At 57.5% G+C, this 14824-nt stretch overlaps 3 protein-coding genes across 3 annotated transcripts; 1 reads left to right on the top strand and 2 right to left on the bottom strand.

Annotated features, from left to right (window-relative positions):
- Positions 1-283: 283 nt before the first annotated feature.
- PDE1 (3',5'-cyclic-nucleotide phosphodiesterase pde1) lies at positions 284-2339 on the bottom strand (the record flags this gene model as incomplete). Its single annotated transcript, XM_028640389.1, has 2 exons — positions 284-1831; positions 2220-2339. The coding sequence occupies 2 exons, from the start codon at positions 2337-2339 to the stop codon at positions 284-286; spliced, it is 1668 nt and encodes a 555-aa protein (XP_028495376.1).
- A 2550-nt stretch (positions 2340-4889) lies between these two features.
- On the bottom strand, positions 4890-7235 carry D7B24_006251 (uncharacterized protein; the record flags this gene model as incomplete). Its single annotated transcript, XM_028640388.1, has 1 exon — positions 4890-7235. One exon carries the CDS (start codon positions 7233-7235, stop codon positions 4890-4892), a length of 2346 nt encoding a protein of 781 aa, XP_028495375.1.
- A 1575-nt stretch (positions 7236-8810) lies between these two features.
- D7B24_006250 (uncharacterized protein) lies at positions 8811-14650 on the top strand (the record flags this gene model as incomplete). The annotated part of the gene is made up of 4 exons (XM_028640387.1): positions 8811-8873; positions 9105-9127; positions 9184-13809; positions 13858-14650. 4 exons carry the CDS (start codon positions 8811-8813, stop codon positions 14648-14650), a joined length of 5505 nt encoding a protein of 1834 aa, XP_028495374.1.
- Positions 14651-14824: the final 174 nt, after the last annotated feature.

Raw genomic sequence — 14824 nt, 5'->3', positions numbered from 1 at the left:
AAGGAACGTCCACATCGTCAACATTCATCCAGAGTCATCAAGGGATATATACCAGACTTCCTACTCCCCGGCCGAGCTACCATCCAGTCACCAAGAAGATACCAAATCGAAACCACTGAACCGGATCAGACCAAAACACCAAGCGCCCGCTCGTCCCAAGAACGAGGCTACGTGACCCGTATATGCACCCAAATAGGTATCCTGAAACAGAGAAAGAAGTGACATAACCCATACGATACCAAGCTCCCCTTGAACGGTGACTTGAAGTAAAAGGCAGGCAAAATCAAACAATAATGCTCTGCCCTGGCGCCGAAACAATGAATTCCACGCCGAGCCGAGCCTCCTCCTCATGCGCGAGCAACTCGCCCAAGATCTTGGCGCCAGGGTCGTTGCCATCCAGTTTGTCCTTGACATGGACAATGACGACCTTGAGCCCCTCGAGTGGTCTGGTGTCAAATGCAAAGGTAGGCAGTTCACCGTCCAGCGGCGCATCCAGATCCCGCAGCGACAGCTCCGCCGTGGGAGTCGCGAGATGGGGTGTCTCGATACCGGGTGGCGGCTCATCAAGCCGACTGCGTACCGTCTTGGGACTTACCGGATCGCCGCTACTACCACCTGTCCGCCGGCGCGAGAGTCCGGATACAGCCTCGCTGTTCCCCCGCTTCCGCTTCTTAGCAGTGCGGGCATCGAGCTCAATAGAGGCACGCGCGACGTCAACTTCGCCGGCCAGAGTGCGCAGCTCATCTATAATGAAGCTCGGCTTAAGATGCCCAAACATGCGATCTGACGCTTGACCATCGTCATAGCTACACTCGATAAGCAGGGCACGCAGAGAGCGTCGAGCGATCTTTGGAGCGGCTTCCTGCCATATACCCAGATTTCGTGGACATGACGAAAGGGCGTCAGGTTCGACATCACCGAATATAAGAACCTCGGATCCCGTTGCCACATCGCGCAGGAAATACGCAGTTGAGTCATAGACGGAAGCAGTATGAGCAGGGTCGTTGTATGAGGACGGCGGGAGTTGCGAGTGTTGAGAGTGTTGCTGGATGGGAAAGGAGGCGCGGGGGCCAGGTGTTGGGGGGAGTGTGGCTGTTGGGTGATGGAAGGATCGCGGTGAGAAGTGGTGGTGTAGTTGTTGCTGCTGGACGTGAACAGGCGCCGCTGCCATGGAGGAGGCGTCGAAGGACGAGTAGCGCACAGGCGTGCCGCTGGTTGACGACTGCGAATTGCGGTGTGGTGGAGATTCGATGGGACGTCCGTGTGATATAGAGCAGGCTTTGACGGCAATACCCTCGGCGATTTCGAGGTAGCCACGAGCATCGCCTTCTCCAACAGCCGGGCTGCCACCGTCAACGAGTCGAGTGTAGGTGACGAGGCCGGCGCCGTCATTTTCGTCGGAGAGGTTCGGCCAGATGACATTGTTGAAGATATGATTTTTGAAAGCCTCAATCGTCGCTGGTAGCCCGGCCAGGCGCTTTGGACGGGGACCGCCAGGCAGGCCAGCCGTGTTGACGACAAATCCAGCTATGTGATCAAGATGAGGATGCGTGATGAGGTAGGTGTCGACAAGGGACCGAGCGATGTGAGCTGCGTTCGCGGCAGGGGACGCGGTGTGTACCTCGATGCCCGCGAACGGGCCACTCTCGAGGATATGCGGCATCTTCAGTTGCGCTATGTTCTGCGGCTGTGTTTGCTGGAGAATGTTGGAGATGGCGGCGAGGTGAACGCCTGCGTCGACGGCGACCATGGATGACCTTTGCCATCCCGTGGCAAGGGCGCGGACGAGAAAGGCCGTAGTGTTACTTTCCAAGGGGCCGCCACCGGAACCCTGCAGACGTCAGTACAGTGTTGCAGAGAAGAAAGAAGCAAAACAGAAGCCATGTGCAGCATGTCGCGTTGGCAAGACAGGGATGCAGCTATGATGAGAGCAGCAGTGGTCGAGTCGTCACTTGTCATCTGCTCGCTGGGAAGAGACCAAAGATGAGTGTTGACCAGAGCGAATGCATGAGCTTGTTCACCGCGAGGAAGATTGCACTTGCGATCGCAAACGCTGTGTCGCACAGCGCAGCGCATCCTGGGCAGGTCAAGTGGACCTGTGCCGAGCGGTCGACAATGAGCCCTGCTTTGTGACATACGATGCGCTCATTTGGGGGAGCGCAGAAGGGGCGCAAAACGGGGAAAACGGGAAGAGGGCATCTCGGCGGTTGCGCGCTTACCAGAATAATGACCTGCAATGCCGGCGCAGGTGCATGCGCAGGTGCTGAAGTGGTGGTCGCATCGTCCTGCTGCATTTCGGCAGCAGGAGGTTCAGCATCCCCATTCTCGACACCTCCCATGACGTGATGTTGCGGGGTGCGATGCAGCAGGTGTGGGGTGGTTGCTGGTGCTCGTGCTGGCGCTGGCCGAGCTTCCGTCGGTAGTTGGGTAGGCGATCGATTGATTCGGAAGGTGAGACGATGGGCTTGGTGGGTTGGAGCGACGACAGTTGCTGGTTCGGTGTGCCGGTGCGCAGTTTGCGGCAAGCGACGAGACGAAATGTGCTGTGGAGGAATTGAATTTTGGTTGTCGCACGTCGCAAGTCAAAAGTCGCAACACTCAACTCATCAACCAGGGCGCGCGTGGCGGTCAGTGCCAATGACAATGGTCAGTGACGGAAAGCCGGTTGTTCGAGTCAGGGGTAGGTAGGTGTGTCGCTGGAACGCAGGACGAGGAAGACGAGTGTTTGGCGGGCGTCTGCGGTCGGCGCGCGTCTTTGATCGGCGCGCATGTGATGTGTCGACTCTTGGGGCTGGTCCCGCATGCGAATGATGTGCAGATGGGAGGAATGGCAGAGGGGTGGAGTGAGGGAGGGAGAGGGAGGAATGAGAGTTGTGAACAGAGGGTTCAGTAGATGGCAAATGAAATGATGAGAGGCAGGTGTTCTTCTTCAGCCCTGCCGCCCGGTTGTGGTCCGGGTTCAGCTAGACCGGTGTTGCTTGCCGTGCTAACTCGGAGCGGCTGCTCTGCTGCTTCTGTTGCTGGAGGGAGGGACTTTGAGGTACCTGAGCCGAGCAAGCTGAGGTAGGTAGGAGGTAGAGGTAGGTCGCTATTGCCTTTGCCAATGCGTTGGAGCTGCTCGCCCGGCGGTCTGGTTCGAGTGGTCGCGCTTGCCGGGATCTGAAAGGTTGGCGGCGGTGCTTGCCTCGCCGTTCGCTAGTTTCGGGATCTTCCTGCTACCTGGAACTGCACCTTCCCTACTCACCAACCACGATGGACAGCAGGTGGCACACAGGTGTAAGTGCCCTGGATGCCACAGCGCACGCCACGCCACGTGAGGGTGTGAAAGCAGCGCGCGAGAGTGAGTTCAGGGAGAGAGCTCTGGATGTCTGGGACTGCCGCCTTTTGCCTCTCTTTTCCTTGCCGTTTTCTCGTCACTCTGACTCTGGCCTCCCACGAAACGCCCGACAAAGGTCTTGTCTGCACACGTCTCTGATGGCTGCCGCCACGATGCGCTCTGTTGGACAAAGCTAACAAGACTCCCGACGGCTCAACGCTCTGCTCCACCTACCAGCCAGACAACCTTTCCGATCCGAATGTGACGTGAGGCGGAAGATGCGAGATGAAACGACCAGGCCGCTGACTATCTTTCCTTCCAATCAGTAGTTTCGGGCTGGGCGAAGCCGGGCGTCTTCTCGTTTCTTGTGTTTCTCGTTTCAAATGAGCGTCCAGAGGGAGTGTATCAAGTCCCAAAAAATCTACCAAAAAATGGTGGCGCGTCTTTGTCTTTATATGGATATCCCACCACCCATTACCACCTCTCTCCAGGCTGCCATTCGAAAGTCCCATCACAACACACCCATCTCCCCTCGATACCCACTCCCTCATTCGGACAGCTCTGGCCTTATTTCCCCCCAAAGACCCTGGAGGGACCGCCGCCACTTGTCCCCTCTCGTCTAGCGCAAACTGCAGCCTTTTCGACGTGCTTCGGCATCGCCGCTGCACGTGCCTGGGCTCGACAACACCAAAGACAAGGGACCCCGTGACGGAGCTCCGCCTCTGCCTGCACCCCGATGGATAGCCGATGGATAGCAACGCTTGCGAGAGCTACGACAAGCTGCACCTGTTGCCCAGCCGTCGTGTTGCGATGACAATCGCGACCCAGCTTCGAACCGCAAGGCCCACGTCGGACCGCCTGATTCGCTCGCCATGCCCGAGATCTGTCCCTGTGTCACGACACATGCAGAGAGTCCTCAAAACGCTGTGTCCTCGAGTTCCTTCTCCCCACTCTCACGCTTACAATGCTACGAACAGGCCAGCCCTCTATCTCGAGGCACGCCACGAGTCCTTTCACCTTTTTGTTCAACTCCACTCACGTCACATTTACAATTTCTGCCTTTCAAGTAGGTCCTCACTAGGTCACTGTTTCGCCCTTGGTCACTGCTCTCCCCTTGTCGTCACAGACAAGTCACAGACAAAAGAAACTTTTATTGTCGACTGACTTGTATGCTCTAGCCAGCCAGCTGGCGAGCCTCCTTTTAACGCCTCCCCGTTCTGTCTATGGACCGCCTTCTGTTATTTTGATTTCGATGTTGCGACATAGGAAAGAGCAACGCTGTGCTGTGCTATGCATGCATGTATCTCTGTCAAATGCCGTTCCGTGTAACCTTGATCCAATCCGATGCAATGTGTGGGAGAAACTTGCTCACAGCCAATAAAACGCCGGGTCAACACCCACCACCTTCTTTAGAAATGCAAAAAGAAGCAGCATATTCCTCTTGTTCCCAAGGGATAAAGGGCACCAGCTATTAACAAAAGAGAGAACCCAGGATCATCCACTTGGATGACCCCTAGCGTCGCAGCTGGGTACAGGCCAGACAATGGGAAGCCGTCTACTCAGGCCGCCCTCGTCAGTAGAACTGGGTGTAGCTACCTGATCGCACGCGCGGGCTTCGACGGGTGCCTGGCGATGCCTGACTGGGGCTGGCAGCACCGTACTGTGCATCCGATATTCGGATGCGCTTGACCGGACGCTTGACCGCACGAGGCTTGGCCTTCTGGATGCTGGTGACCTTTCCGTCGTAGTCTGGGTTGACATCGGCGTCAGCGTCGTCAGCATCGATGCCTCCTTCATCGTCATCGTCGTCGCGCTTGCGCTTGGATGATGTGCGCGTGTGCTCACGAAGCATCTTTTTCGCAAGTGCCGCCTTGACATTTTGGGTACCGGTGGGCTTTCTGTCGTAGCTTTCATCACTATCAGCGTCGGCATCGTCCGCATTGCTGGCGTCCTCGTCGCCATCACCATCGTCATCGACATCGCGCTTGCGCTTGGATGATGTGCGTGAACGCTCCCGCATCATCTTTTCCGCAAGTGCCGCCTTAGCCTCCCGCACTGCGGTGGCCTTGGTCTTCTTCTCTGCGTGCTTCATGCTCATGTATATGTCGAGGTCACCCCTGTGCTTGTCTATCGATGACCCCCCGCGTTGGTCGCGTACGGATTGCCGCGCTGCAGACTCCCTGCCCACGTGCGCCATGGTCAGGACGTACCACAGGTGGTCCTGAGGATGCACCGGCCTCGACAGCCCGCTCTCTCCGCTGGCGGCCAGCTTATCTTGCCACTTCTGCCACTTGTGTTCCTGCTCCACACGCCAGCGGCCGAGGTCGGCGAGTATCTCGACGTGGTCGCGCGTGAGCGCCATGAAGTTCTTCTGCTCCCGCTCAAACTGGCGCGTGTCCGGGCGTACATCGAAGGCGTTCATCATCTCCACGAGGTCAAAGCATTTTTCGAAGCAGAAGAGATGCATGAACCCCGCGCAGTGGAACGGATCGAGCTCGCTGCCCGTCGCCTCCGGGTGCTCGTCGAACGCGACGCGCCACCACCCCTTGAGGATAGAGCGCGACGGCGCCGGGCAGTCGTTGAAACGACACTGGCGCGTGCCGCGGTCCGGGCACCGGGCGTTGCTGCCGGCGGGACAGTTCTGGATCCAGACAGTCAGGGGCGCGCCGGCGGTCTGCCGAGCCGTCATGTACTCGTAGAGATCGCCGCGATCGAAGCACAGGTTGGGCTTCCACATGCCCTGGCTCGTGTACTGGAACTTGGGACGGTAGGGGTCATCGCCGCCCCAGGGGGCGGGCGTCTCGGGCAGCTTGGCGTAGTAGTCGGCGTAGTTGATTTCGCCCTTGACCTGGCGGGCGGGAATGATGCCGGCGCGCCTTGGTCGGCCGGGGATCAGAGCCATCGATGCCGGGGTCGCAAGACGGCTCGGGACCAGGCCGAGACCGAGGCCGAGAGGCGCCGGCGTGCTGATGCGGCTGTGTGCACGGCTCGGCCCACGGCTCGGCATGCAGCTGGGCGGGCGACTGGGAAGCCTTGAGGCTGGTACACTGTATGGGGGCGTTTCCAGTCGAGTCGATTGCTGGTTCGGCAACAGGCCATGTGCCGCGCCGATGGCTTGCTTGGCCACTTTGCTGTTATGGTCGGTAGCAGCCAGCAGCAAGCTCTGGTACGGCGAATGTTCAGCGGGAACGGGAGCCGGAGGCAGTCCAGGCCGAACGGCCGTGGCCCAGCCAGGAGGCGGCGTGGGATATGTGGTGGGCTGCACTGGTACGGGATCCCAGGTCAGAGTCTCGAGCATAGGGGTCTCGGGCTCGTCTGCGGGGCCGGGAGGCGGAGGGTACTCGTAAGCTCGCGTTGTCGCGACCACAATCTCAGGCTGAACGTCGGGGACTACGGGTGGCAGAGCAAAAGTCGTGTCTTCTGGAATGGCTGGCTGGGGAGGCGTGAGGTCGTCAAATGCCCAATTTTTCAATTCTCCCTGAACCTCTTCGTTGCAGCCGTCAAAGAGGCTTCCATTGTCGTCGAACAGATTACTCACGATGCCACTGTAGTCGATGGCCGTGGGATCAGAGAGCGCGGGGTCTATTGGCATGTCGAGGGGCCCCTCCAACATGACATCTCGCAAGCCAAGAGTGTCAGGCACGGTGGGCTCCGACGCACGGGAGTAGTCTTGCGCTGCTTGCAAGTCCAAACCCGCGTAGAAATCCGAGTTGAAGATGTCCATGATCAGACCTGTTGCGTCGGGCCGATGGACTTGGTTCCTTTGAAATAAATGAGCAGGTGCCAGCAGCTGCTTCTGAGTGGTGGTAAGTTGGTTCGTGTTTGCCTCGGAATCGGGGAGGCAAGTCGCGCTTCGATGCCAGTTGGTGATAGGTCTCAAAGGCCAGTGTTGTTTTTGGATGGCGAGGGGAAACAGCATCGGGGAAACAGAGCCGCGAAGCGAAGCACGATAGATGTATATGTATTGCCGAAAACGGAACCCGTGCCGAGTTTCGGACAAAGCATCACGGCGAGGACAAGGTGGGCACAAAGAGAGAGGACGTGGTCATTGTGGTTGAAGATGTTGATTGTGCTAAACCTGGACGTGCAAGACAAGGAAACGAGCTGAACCACGCGCTGGTGGTCATCCCTCGGACCGCGCTGATTCGGTGACCAGACAATGAGGTTGTCCCCCGACCGAATCGCGGTGGTCCCAGTGACCACTTGGCCCGGGATGCACTCGCGACTCTGCGACAAGGGGGTGTGTGCGAGGTAAAAGGAGAGAATCTGCAGGGTATTAGCCGTGTTGCTTCGAACGTCCCGGTGCTGATTGAAAGAAGAAGGGATATCAAGACGAAGAATCAGGTAAAAATGCCAAAGTTGTCGACAGTAAATTCCGAACAGGTCTGTGAATATTTGTGCTTGTCTCATCATGTTGTCTTGGTGGTAGGTAAAAAGGTGGAGTGAAATGTCAAGGTGACTTACCACGGTCAAGAGGAAGGCCTCGATGTCCCATTCTACGCTCGAAGGAAATCGGAGCAAGGACAAAGAGGCCTGCGAGGGATGCCGCGGCGCGAGGTCAGCATGCATCTCGTGTCTTCTACGCCTGATGCATAGCAGAGAAGAAAAGCAGGGCGGACGGGAGAGGACGTGACGAGACGTAGATGTGATGGATGAGGTTGAGTCGAGAGAGAAATTTCTCGCGGCTGCAAATTGAGGTAGAGAAAAGAGAAGTGGACCCAGTGGCTGGTGTGTCGGTCGATGTGGCTGGTGATGGCAATGTTCGACTTGGTCTGAGCTTCTGTGTCGGGACATTGTATTAGCCGATTCGCTCCCCCCTCTTCGACTGGCGCTTGGCAGGCTCCGTCTAGGCCAAGATGATCCCAAAAGAGAAGGAGGAGGGGGGGGGGAAAGCAGTCAGGATCCCATCCCAGCAACAGGGCTCCGATCAGGCTTTGGATTTCGTTTCCGTCCAGCATTCATCTCCTCGCAAAACCTGAGTTAGGTATGAAGGCCTCCTAGAAATATCCCGTCATTTTGTCTTGACGCGAATCCAGACTATCACGCCCAAGACCCTTCGATGGAGACACGGATTCGGGATCCCACCGTTCGATACTACAGTAACCGCTCTCGTCCATCAGTCGCATCGTCCACAGCAATCGAGCCCCTCCCAACTCTTCAGGTGGTGCCCCCAGGACCCTCGACTCGTGCGTTTTGCACCCGCCCTGGCGCCCTCCGCCTGGCCAGACCTCTAGGCCCTGTCCTGGCGAGAGACCCCTGAGCTACTACGTCACGAGGCCGCTTCTTCATTGGACAACCAACACAGTACCCTTTACCAGTACGACCTTTGCCAAAAGCCCATAGGCGTCTATCGCCGTCGCCGTCGCTTGCATCTTTGACTTGTTGCTCGTCGACACAGACCTGATCCGATCCGCCCCAAACGCACAACTTACCAACTATCCACCACGGCCGCCCCACGACTTGCTTTACTGCCCTTACGCTGGCGATTGCAGTCATGGCTGCACAGCTGGATCCCGGTCTCCAAGACAAGCTCGACGAGCTAGAGAAAGAATTGGAGGTGCGTCTGCTGTTGTGGTACCCCCGCATTGAAAGTCCGCGGCGATTGAAGACACACGACCAACGAGCGGCCAAGAGCAAGCCAACGTCGGGTCGACACAGTCGCCGCCTCAACCCCCCTTGGATATGAATTGACGCTGTGCCCCCTACCGCTGGCATTACTTGTCTCTCGTTTTATGGAATGCGCCGGCTGCCCGATCTTGCAAGCTAACCATCGTGATCCCAATTGTAGGAAGGCGACATCACAGAGAAAGGGTAGGGCCAGATCTACTCAGAACGATCCAGACAAGCCGACTAACGCGCCGCCGCAGCTACCAGAAACGCCGCACACAACTTCTTTCCAGCTTCTTTGGCCCAGGCGCGCAACCAGGCATCATCGATCCGAGAACAGGCTTGGGCATTCAGCCCCGGCAACAAGCAGAGCCCGACCACGGCAGCAACGATGGCCATCGAGCTGCCGCACTCGCAGCCCTTGGTGGCAGGGACTCTGATCCGACGAGTCCGACATCACCAAGCCAGCGTCCAGCCTCACCGTTCGGTCAGCGTCCCGGTTCTGGCTACGCCTCTCCCGCCGAAGTGAGCCCCGCCGGGTTGCTTCGTCCCGGCGGGCCACTCGCTGAACACCGACCGACGATGCGAGCCCACGATTCTCTCTTCCTCTCCCCCGCACCCGAACCATCCACACGAACAGGCACCATGGTGTCGGGCGACTATGCGTTCAACCCCGACCAGCAGGACGCATACGACAACCAGGCCGGCTACGCAGACCAAGGCCCGTATCAAGATCAGTACCAAGACCAATACCAGCCGCAGTACGACAGCAGATCAGGGACCATGCTCGACTCGACGGGCTATTTCTCTGGGTTCACTGGCCAGCAGGCCTTTGACCATGGCCCGGCGCCGCCATCGCGCGGCGATGACTACCCCCCTCACCCCCACCGGTACTCCTCGGGCGAAGCCTTCTCTCCGACGGCAGCAATGGCACCGCCCCTATTGACGGCGAACGACCTGCCGCCCCCAGAAGGTCTCGAGTACCAGATGCCTCTCGAGCCGAGAGAGGTTCCGTTTGCCATCCATGACCCTCACGATGCCAACACGCCAATGTCAAAGTTTGACAACATTGCTGCTGTCCTGCGCCACCGCGGCCGTACAGCTTCCAAGATGCCTGCTTATTGGGTCTTGGACAACAGGGGCAAGGAGATGGCATCCATCACTTGGGACAAGCTCGCCTCGAGGGCTGAAAAGGTCGCGCAGGTCATCCGTGACAAAAGCTCGCTATACCGAGGAGATCGCGTCGCCCTCATCTATCGTGATTCCGAAATCATCGACTTCGCGATTGCGCTGCTGGGATGCTTCATAGCTGGTGTCGTCGCGGTCCCCATCAATGACCTGCAGGACTACCAGAAGCTCAACCTGATCCTCACATCAACGCAAGCGCACCTCGCCCTGACCACAGATCAGAACTTGAAGGCGTTCCAGCGTGACATCACCACTCAGAAGCTTAACTGGCCTAAGGGGGTGGAATGGTGGAAGACGAACGAATTCGGAAGCTACCATCCTAAGCGCAAGGAGGATGTTCCGCCATTGACTGTTCCCGACTTGGCATACATAGAATTCTCGAGGGCCCCAACAGGCGATTTGAGGGGTGTTGTGCTCAGCCACCGCACCATCATGCACCAAATGGCTTGCATGAGCGCCATCGTGTCTACGCTTCCCGGCAACGGACCTGGCGACACGTTCAACCGCCATCTCCGGGACAAGAATGGGAAACTGATCGGCGCAGGCGCTGCCAGCGAGACGCTTCTTTCTTACCTCGATCCGCGACAGGGCATCGGCATGATTCTCGGCGTTCTCTTGACTGTCTACGGTGGCCACACCACCGTCTGGGTGGACAGCAAGGTGGCCGAGGTCCCTGGCCTGTACGCAAACCTCATCACCAAGTACAAGGCCACAATTCTTGTCGCGGACTACCCAGGCCTGAAGCGCGCCGCATACAACTATCAACAAGATCCAATGACCACTCGAAACTTCAAGAAGGGCATGGAACCCAACTTTCAGACGGTCAAGATTTGCCTGATCGATACCTTGACCGTCGACAGCGAGTTCCATGAAGTACTGGCTGATAGATGGCTGAAGCCGCTGAGGAACCCTAGAGCCAGAGAGGTTGTCGCGCCCATGTTGTGCCTCCCAGAGCATGGCGGCATGATCATAAGTATCCGGGATTGGCTCGGCGGCGAAGAAAGGATGGGCTGTCCCTTGAAGTTGGAGCTTGGGTCAGATGTCGACTCAGACACGGAAGAAAAGGAAGTGAAGCCGACTCCGTCGAATGGCTTTGGCAGTCTCCTGGGCGGTGCAACAACTGCGACTGAGCAAAAGTCAAAGAATGACCTGAGCTCGGTTCTGCTCGACAGAGAAGCCCTGAAGACCAACGAAGTCGTTGTGGTTGCTATTGGGGACGAAGTAAACAAGAGAGTTAGCGACCCCGCGACAGTGCGTGTTGGTGCCTTTGGATACCCCATCCCAGATGCTACGTTGGCCGTTGTGGACCCTGAGACCGGCTTACTGTCGTCTCCTCACTCGGTGGGCGAGATCTGGGTTGATTCGCCATCCCTATCTGGTGGATTTTGGGCACTGCCAAAGCACACCGAGCAGATCTTCCATGCTCGTCCCTACAAATTTGAGCCTGGCGAGCCAACGCCTACGGCAGTTGAGCCTGAGTTCTTGCGAACAGGTCTCCTAGGTACCGTCATCGAAGGCAAAGTCTTTATTCTTGGCCTGTACGAAGACCGTATCAGGCAAAAGGTGGAATGGGTAGAGCACGGCACCGAGCTCGCCGAGCACAGATATTTCTTCGTCCAGCATATCGTTGTCAGCATCGTCAAGAACGTTCCGAAGATCTACGACTGTTCTGCCTTTGACGTTTTTGTCAACGATGAGCACCTGCCAATCGTCGTCCTCGAATCACCAGCAGCATCAACAGCTCCGTTAGCCTCTGGTCAGCCGCCGAGACAACTCGACACGCCACTATTGGAATCACTGGCTGAGCGATGCATTGACGTTCTCATGCAAGAACACCACCTCCGCCTTTACTGCGTCATGATCACGGCGCCCAACTCTCTGCCCAGAGTGCTGAAGAACGGTCGTAGAGAGATCGGCAACATGCTCTGCCGGCGCGAGTTTGATCTTGGCAATCTGCCTTGTGTTCACGTCAAGTTTGGCGTTGAGCATGCTGTCCTCAATCTGCCCATCGGCGTCGACCCAATGGGTGGAATCTGGTCCAACCTTGCCTCGGAATCACGCGCGGACATTTTGATGCCGACCGACAAGCAGTACTCTGGTATCGATCGCCGAGAGGTCGTCATTGATGATCGGACATCGACCCCCCTGAACAACTTCTCCTGTATCACCGATCTCATTCAGTGGCGAGTCGCACGACAGCCTGAGGAGCTGTCGTACTGCACCATCGATGGACGCAGCAGGGAAGGCAAGGGTATCACCTGGAAGAAATTCGATACCAAGGTCGCAGCTGTGGCGTTGTATCTGAAGAACAAGGTCAAGGTTCGCCCGGGTGACCACATCATCATGATGTATACGCATTCGGAGGAGTTTGTCTTTGCGATACACGCATGTATCAACCTTGGTGCTGTCGTCATTCCCATGGCGCCATTGGATCAGAACCGTCTCAATGAAGATGTCCCGGCGTTCCTCCACGTTGTATCCGACTACAACGTCAAGGCCTGTCTTGTCAATCAAGATGTGGACCACCTCATCAAGATGAAGAACGTGGCGAGCCACATCAAGCAGTCGGCACAGATCCTCAAAATCCCCATCCCCAACTACTTCAACACCACGAAACCTCCAAAACAAAACAGCGGTCTCCGAGACTTGGGGATCACGATGCAGCCAGCCTGGATCCAGCCGGGCTACCCCGTCATTATCTGGACGTACTGGACTCCTGACCAGCGGCGAATTTCAGTTCAACTTGGTCATGACACGATCCTTGGCATGTGCAAAGTCCAGAAAGAGACCTGTCAAATGACGAGCTCCCGCCCTGTGCTTGGCTGTGTTCGCAGCACGACTGGTCTAGGGTTCATCCACACGTGCTTGATGGGCATCTACATTGGCACTCCAACCTACCTTCTCTCGCCGGTCGAGTTTGCGCAGAATCCCATGTCACTCTTCGTCATCCTTTCGAGGTATAAGATTAAGGACACGTACGCAACACCTCAAATGCTGGACCACGCCATGGCTATGACGCAGGGCAAGGGCTTCACGCTCCACGAGCTCAAGAATATGATGATCTCGGCAGACAGTCGCCCCCGCGTCGATGTGTTCCAGAAAGTGCGTCTCCACTTCGCAGCTGCTGGACTCGACAGGACAGCCATCAACACTGTGTACTCACACGTGCTGAATCCCATGGTGGCCTCGCGGTCATACATGTGTATTGAGCCGATCGAATTGTGGCTCGACACCAAGGCGTTGCGACGCGGCCTCATCATTCCCGTGGACCCAGACTCGGAACCGAAACCGTTGATGATCCAAGACTCTGGCATGGTGCCTGTCTCAACGCAGATCGCCATTGTCAACCCCGAGAGTCGCATGCTGTGCCATGACGGCGAGTACGGCGAGATTTGGGTAGACTCGGAGGCATGCGTCAAGTCATTCTATGGATCTAAGGATGCCTTTGACGCAGAGCGTTTCGACGGCCGCACGCTCGATGGTGACCCGAGCATTCCCTACGTCCGCACCGGCGACCTCGGGTTCTTGCATAACGTGAGCAGGCCTATAGGACCTGGAGGTGCGCAGGTAGATATGCAAGTCCTATTCGTGCTCGGGAACATTGGAGAGACTTTCGAGATCAACGGTCTCAGCCACTTCCCGATGGATATTGAGTATTCAGTCGAGCGCTGTCATCGTAGCATCGTACCGAGCGGATGGTAAGTCTCACCGTGCCTGATATCTGTAGTGATGCTAACCCAGAACAGCGCCGTTTTCCAGGCTGGAGGTCTCGTAGTGGTCCTCGTGGAGGTGGCGCGTAAGTCGTACCTCGCCTCTATCGTGCCAGTCATCGTCAATGCTATCCTCAACGAGCACCAAATCATCGTTGATATTGTCGCTTTCGTCGGCAAGGGCGAGTTCCCTCGCTCGCGTCTCGGCGAGAAGCAGCGAGGAAAGATCCTGGCTGGCTGGGTGACGCGTAAGTTGCGTACTATGGCTCAATTCGCCATTCGCGACATGGATCCATCTGAAATGGGCGGCGAGTCGGGCACCGCAGACTCTGCTGACCCTAACCGTGCTTCGGTCGTCAGTCAACGCAGCTCGGGCGTCCCAGCAGCGGGGGCCTCGAGTCTTCGCAACGTTGAGCATGCGCCGCAAATCCTGGAACAGGAGGAGTTTGAGCAGCAGATGGGCCACATTGCATCAATGCCGCCGGCTGAGATGCCCGGCGACCAGCGCCAGGCATACGCGCCGACGCAATCGTCCAGCGACTCGCAGACCGCCCGTGGCCAGCCCTCACTCTCAGGCAGCGGCCACGCCGGGCAGTATGGCTCGGGTGACTATGCACAATATGGCGAGGAGGTGCCACCGGCTGTGGCACCCAAGCCGGGCGCACACGGAGGTGTCGGGCCGCCGCAGCTCCGGCTCCCAGGCGTCGACGGGCGCGAGAGCATGGAGCTCTGGCGCAAGGGCAATGAAGGGCCCACTGATGAGGAAGACTGGACCCGGGATGCGATCATGCACATGAACCTGGCCAACGATATGGATCGGCGGCAGTAAAGCGCTGATCAGCCATGCATGGTCGTCGGGTCTGCTGAAGCGGTGATTGCCGCGCCCCTACATGGGATGGGGTTGAAGGTTGGATACCTAGAAAAAGGAGTGCGTCGGTTCGTTTATTAGCATAGGAGGGTGTTCTCGCGTAGGTTGCTGGACCTAATACCACTTGTTCGATTT

The sequence above is a fragment of the Verticillium nonalfalfae genome (genome assembly GCF_003724135.2).
Source record: "Verticillium nonalfalfae strain VnAa140/NRRL 66861 chromosome Unknown scaffold_43, whole genome shotgun sequence".
Taxonomy (NCBI): Eukaryota; Fungi; Ascomycota; class Sordariomycetes; order Glomerellales; family Plectosphaerellaceae; genus Verticillium; species Verticillium nonalfalfae.
Note: the sequence above shows the minus strand (reverse complement) of the source record. Positions and strands in the feature narration are given on the sequence as shown.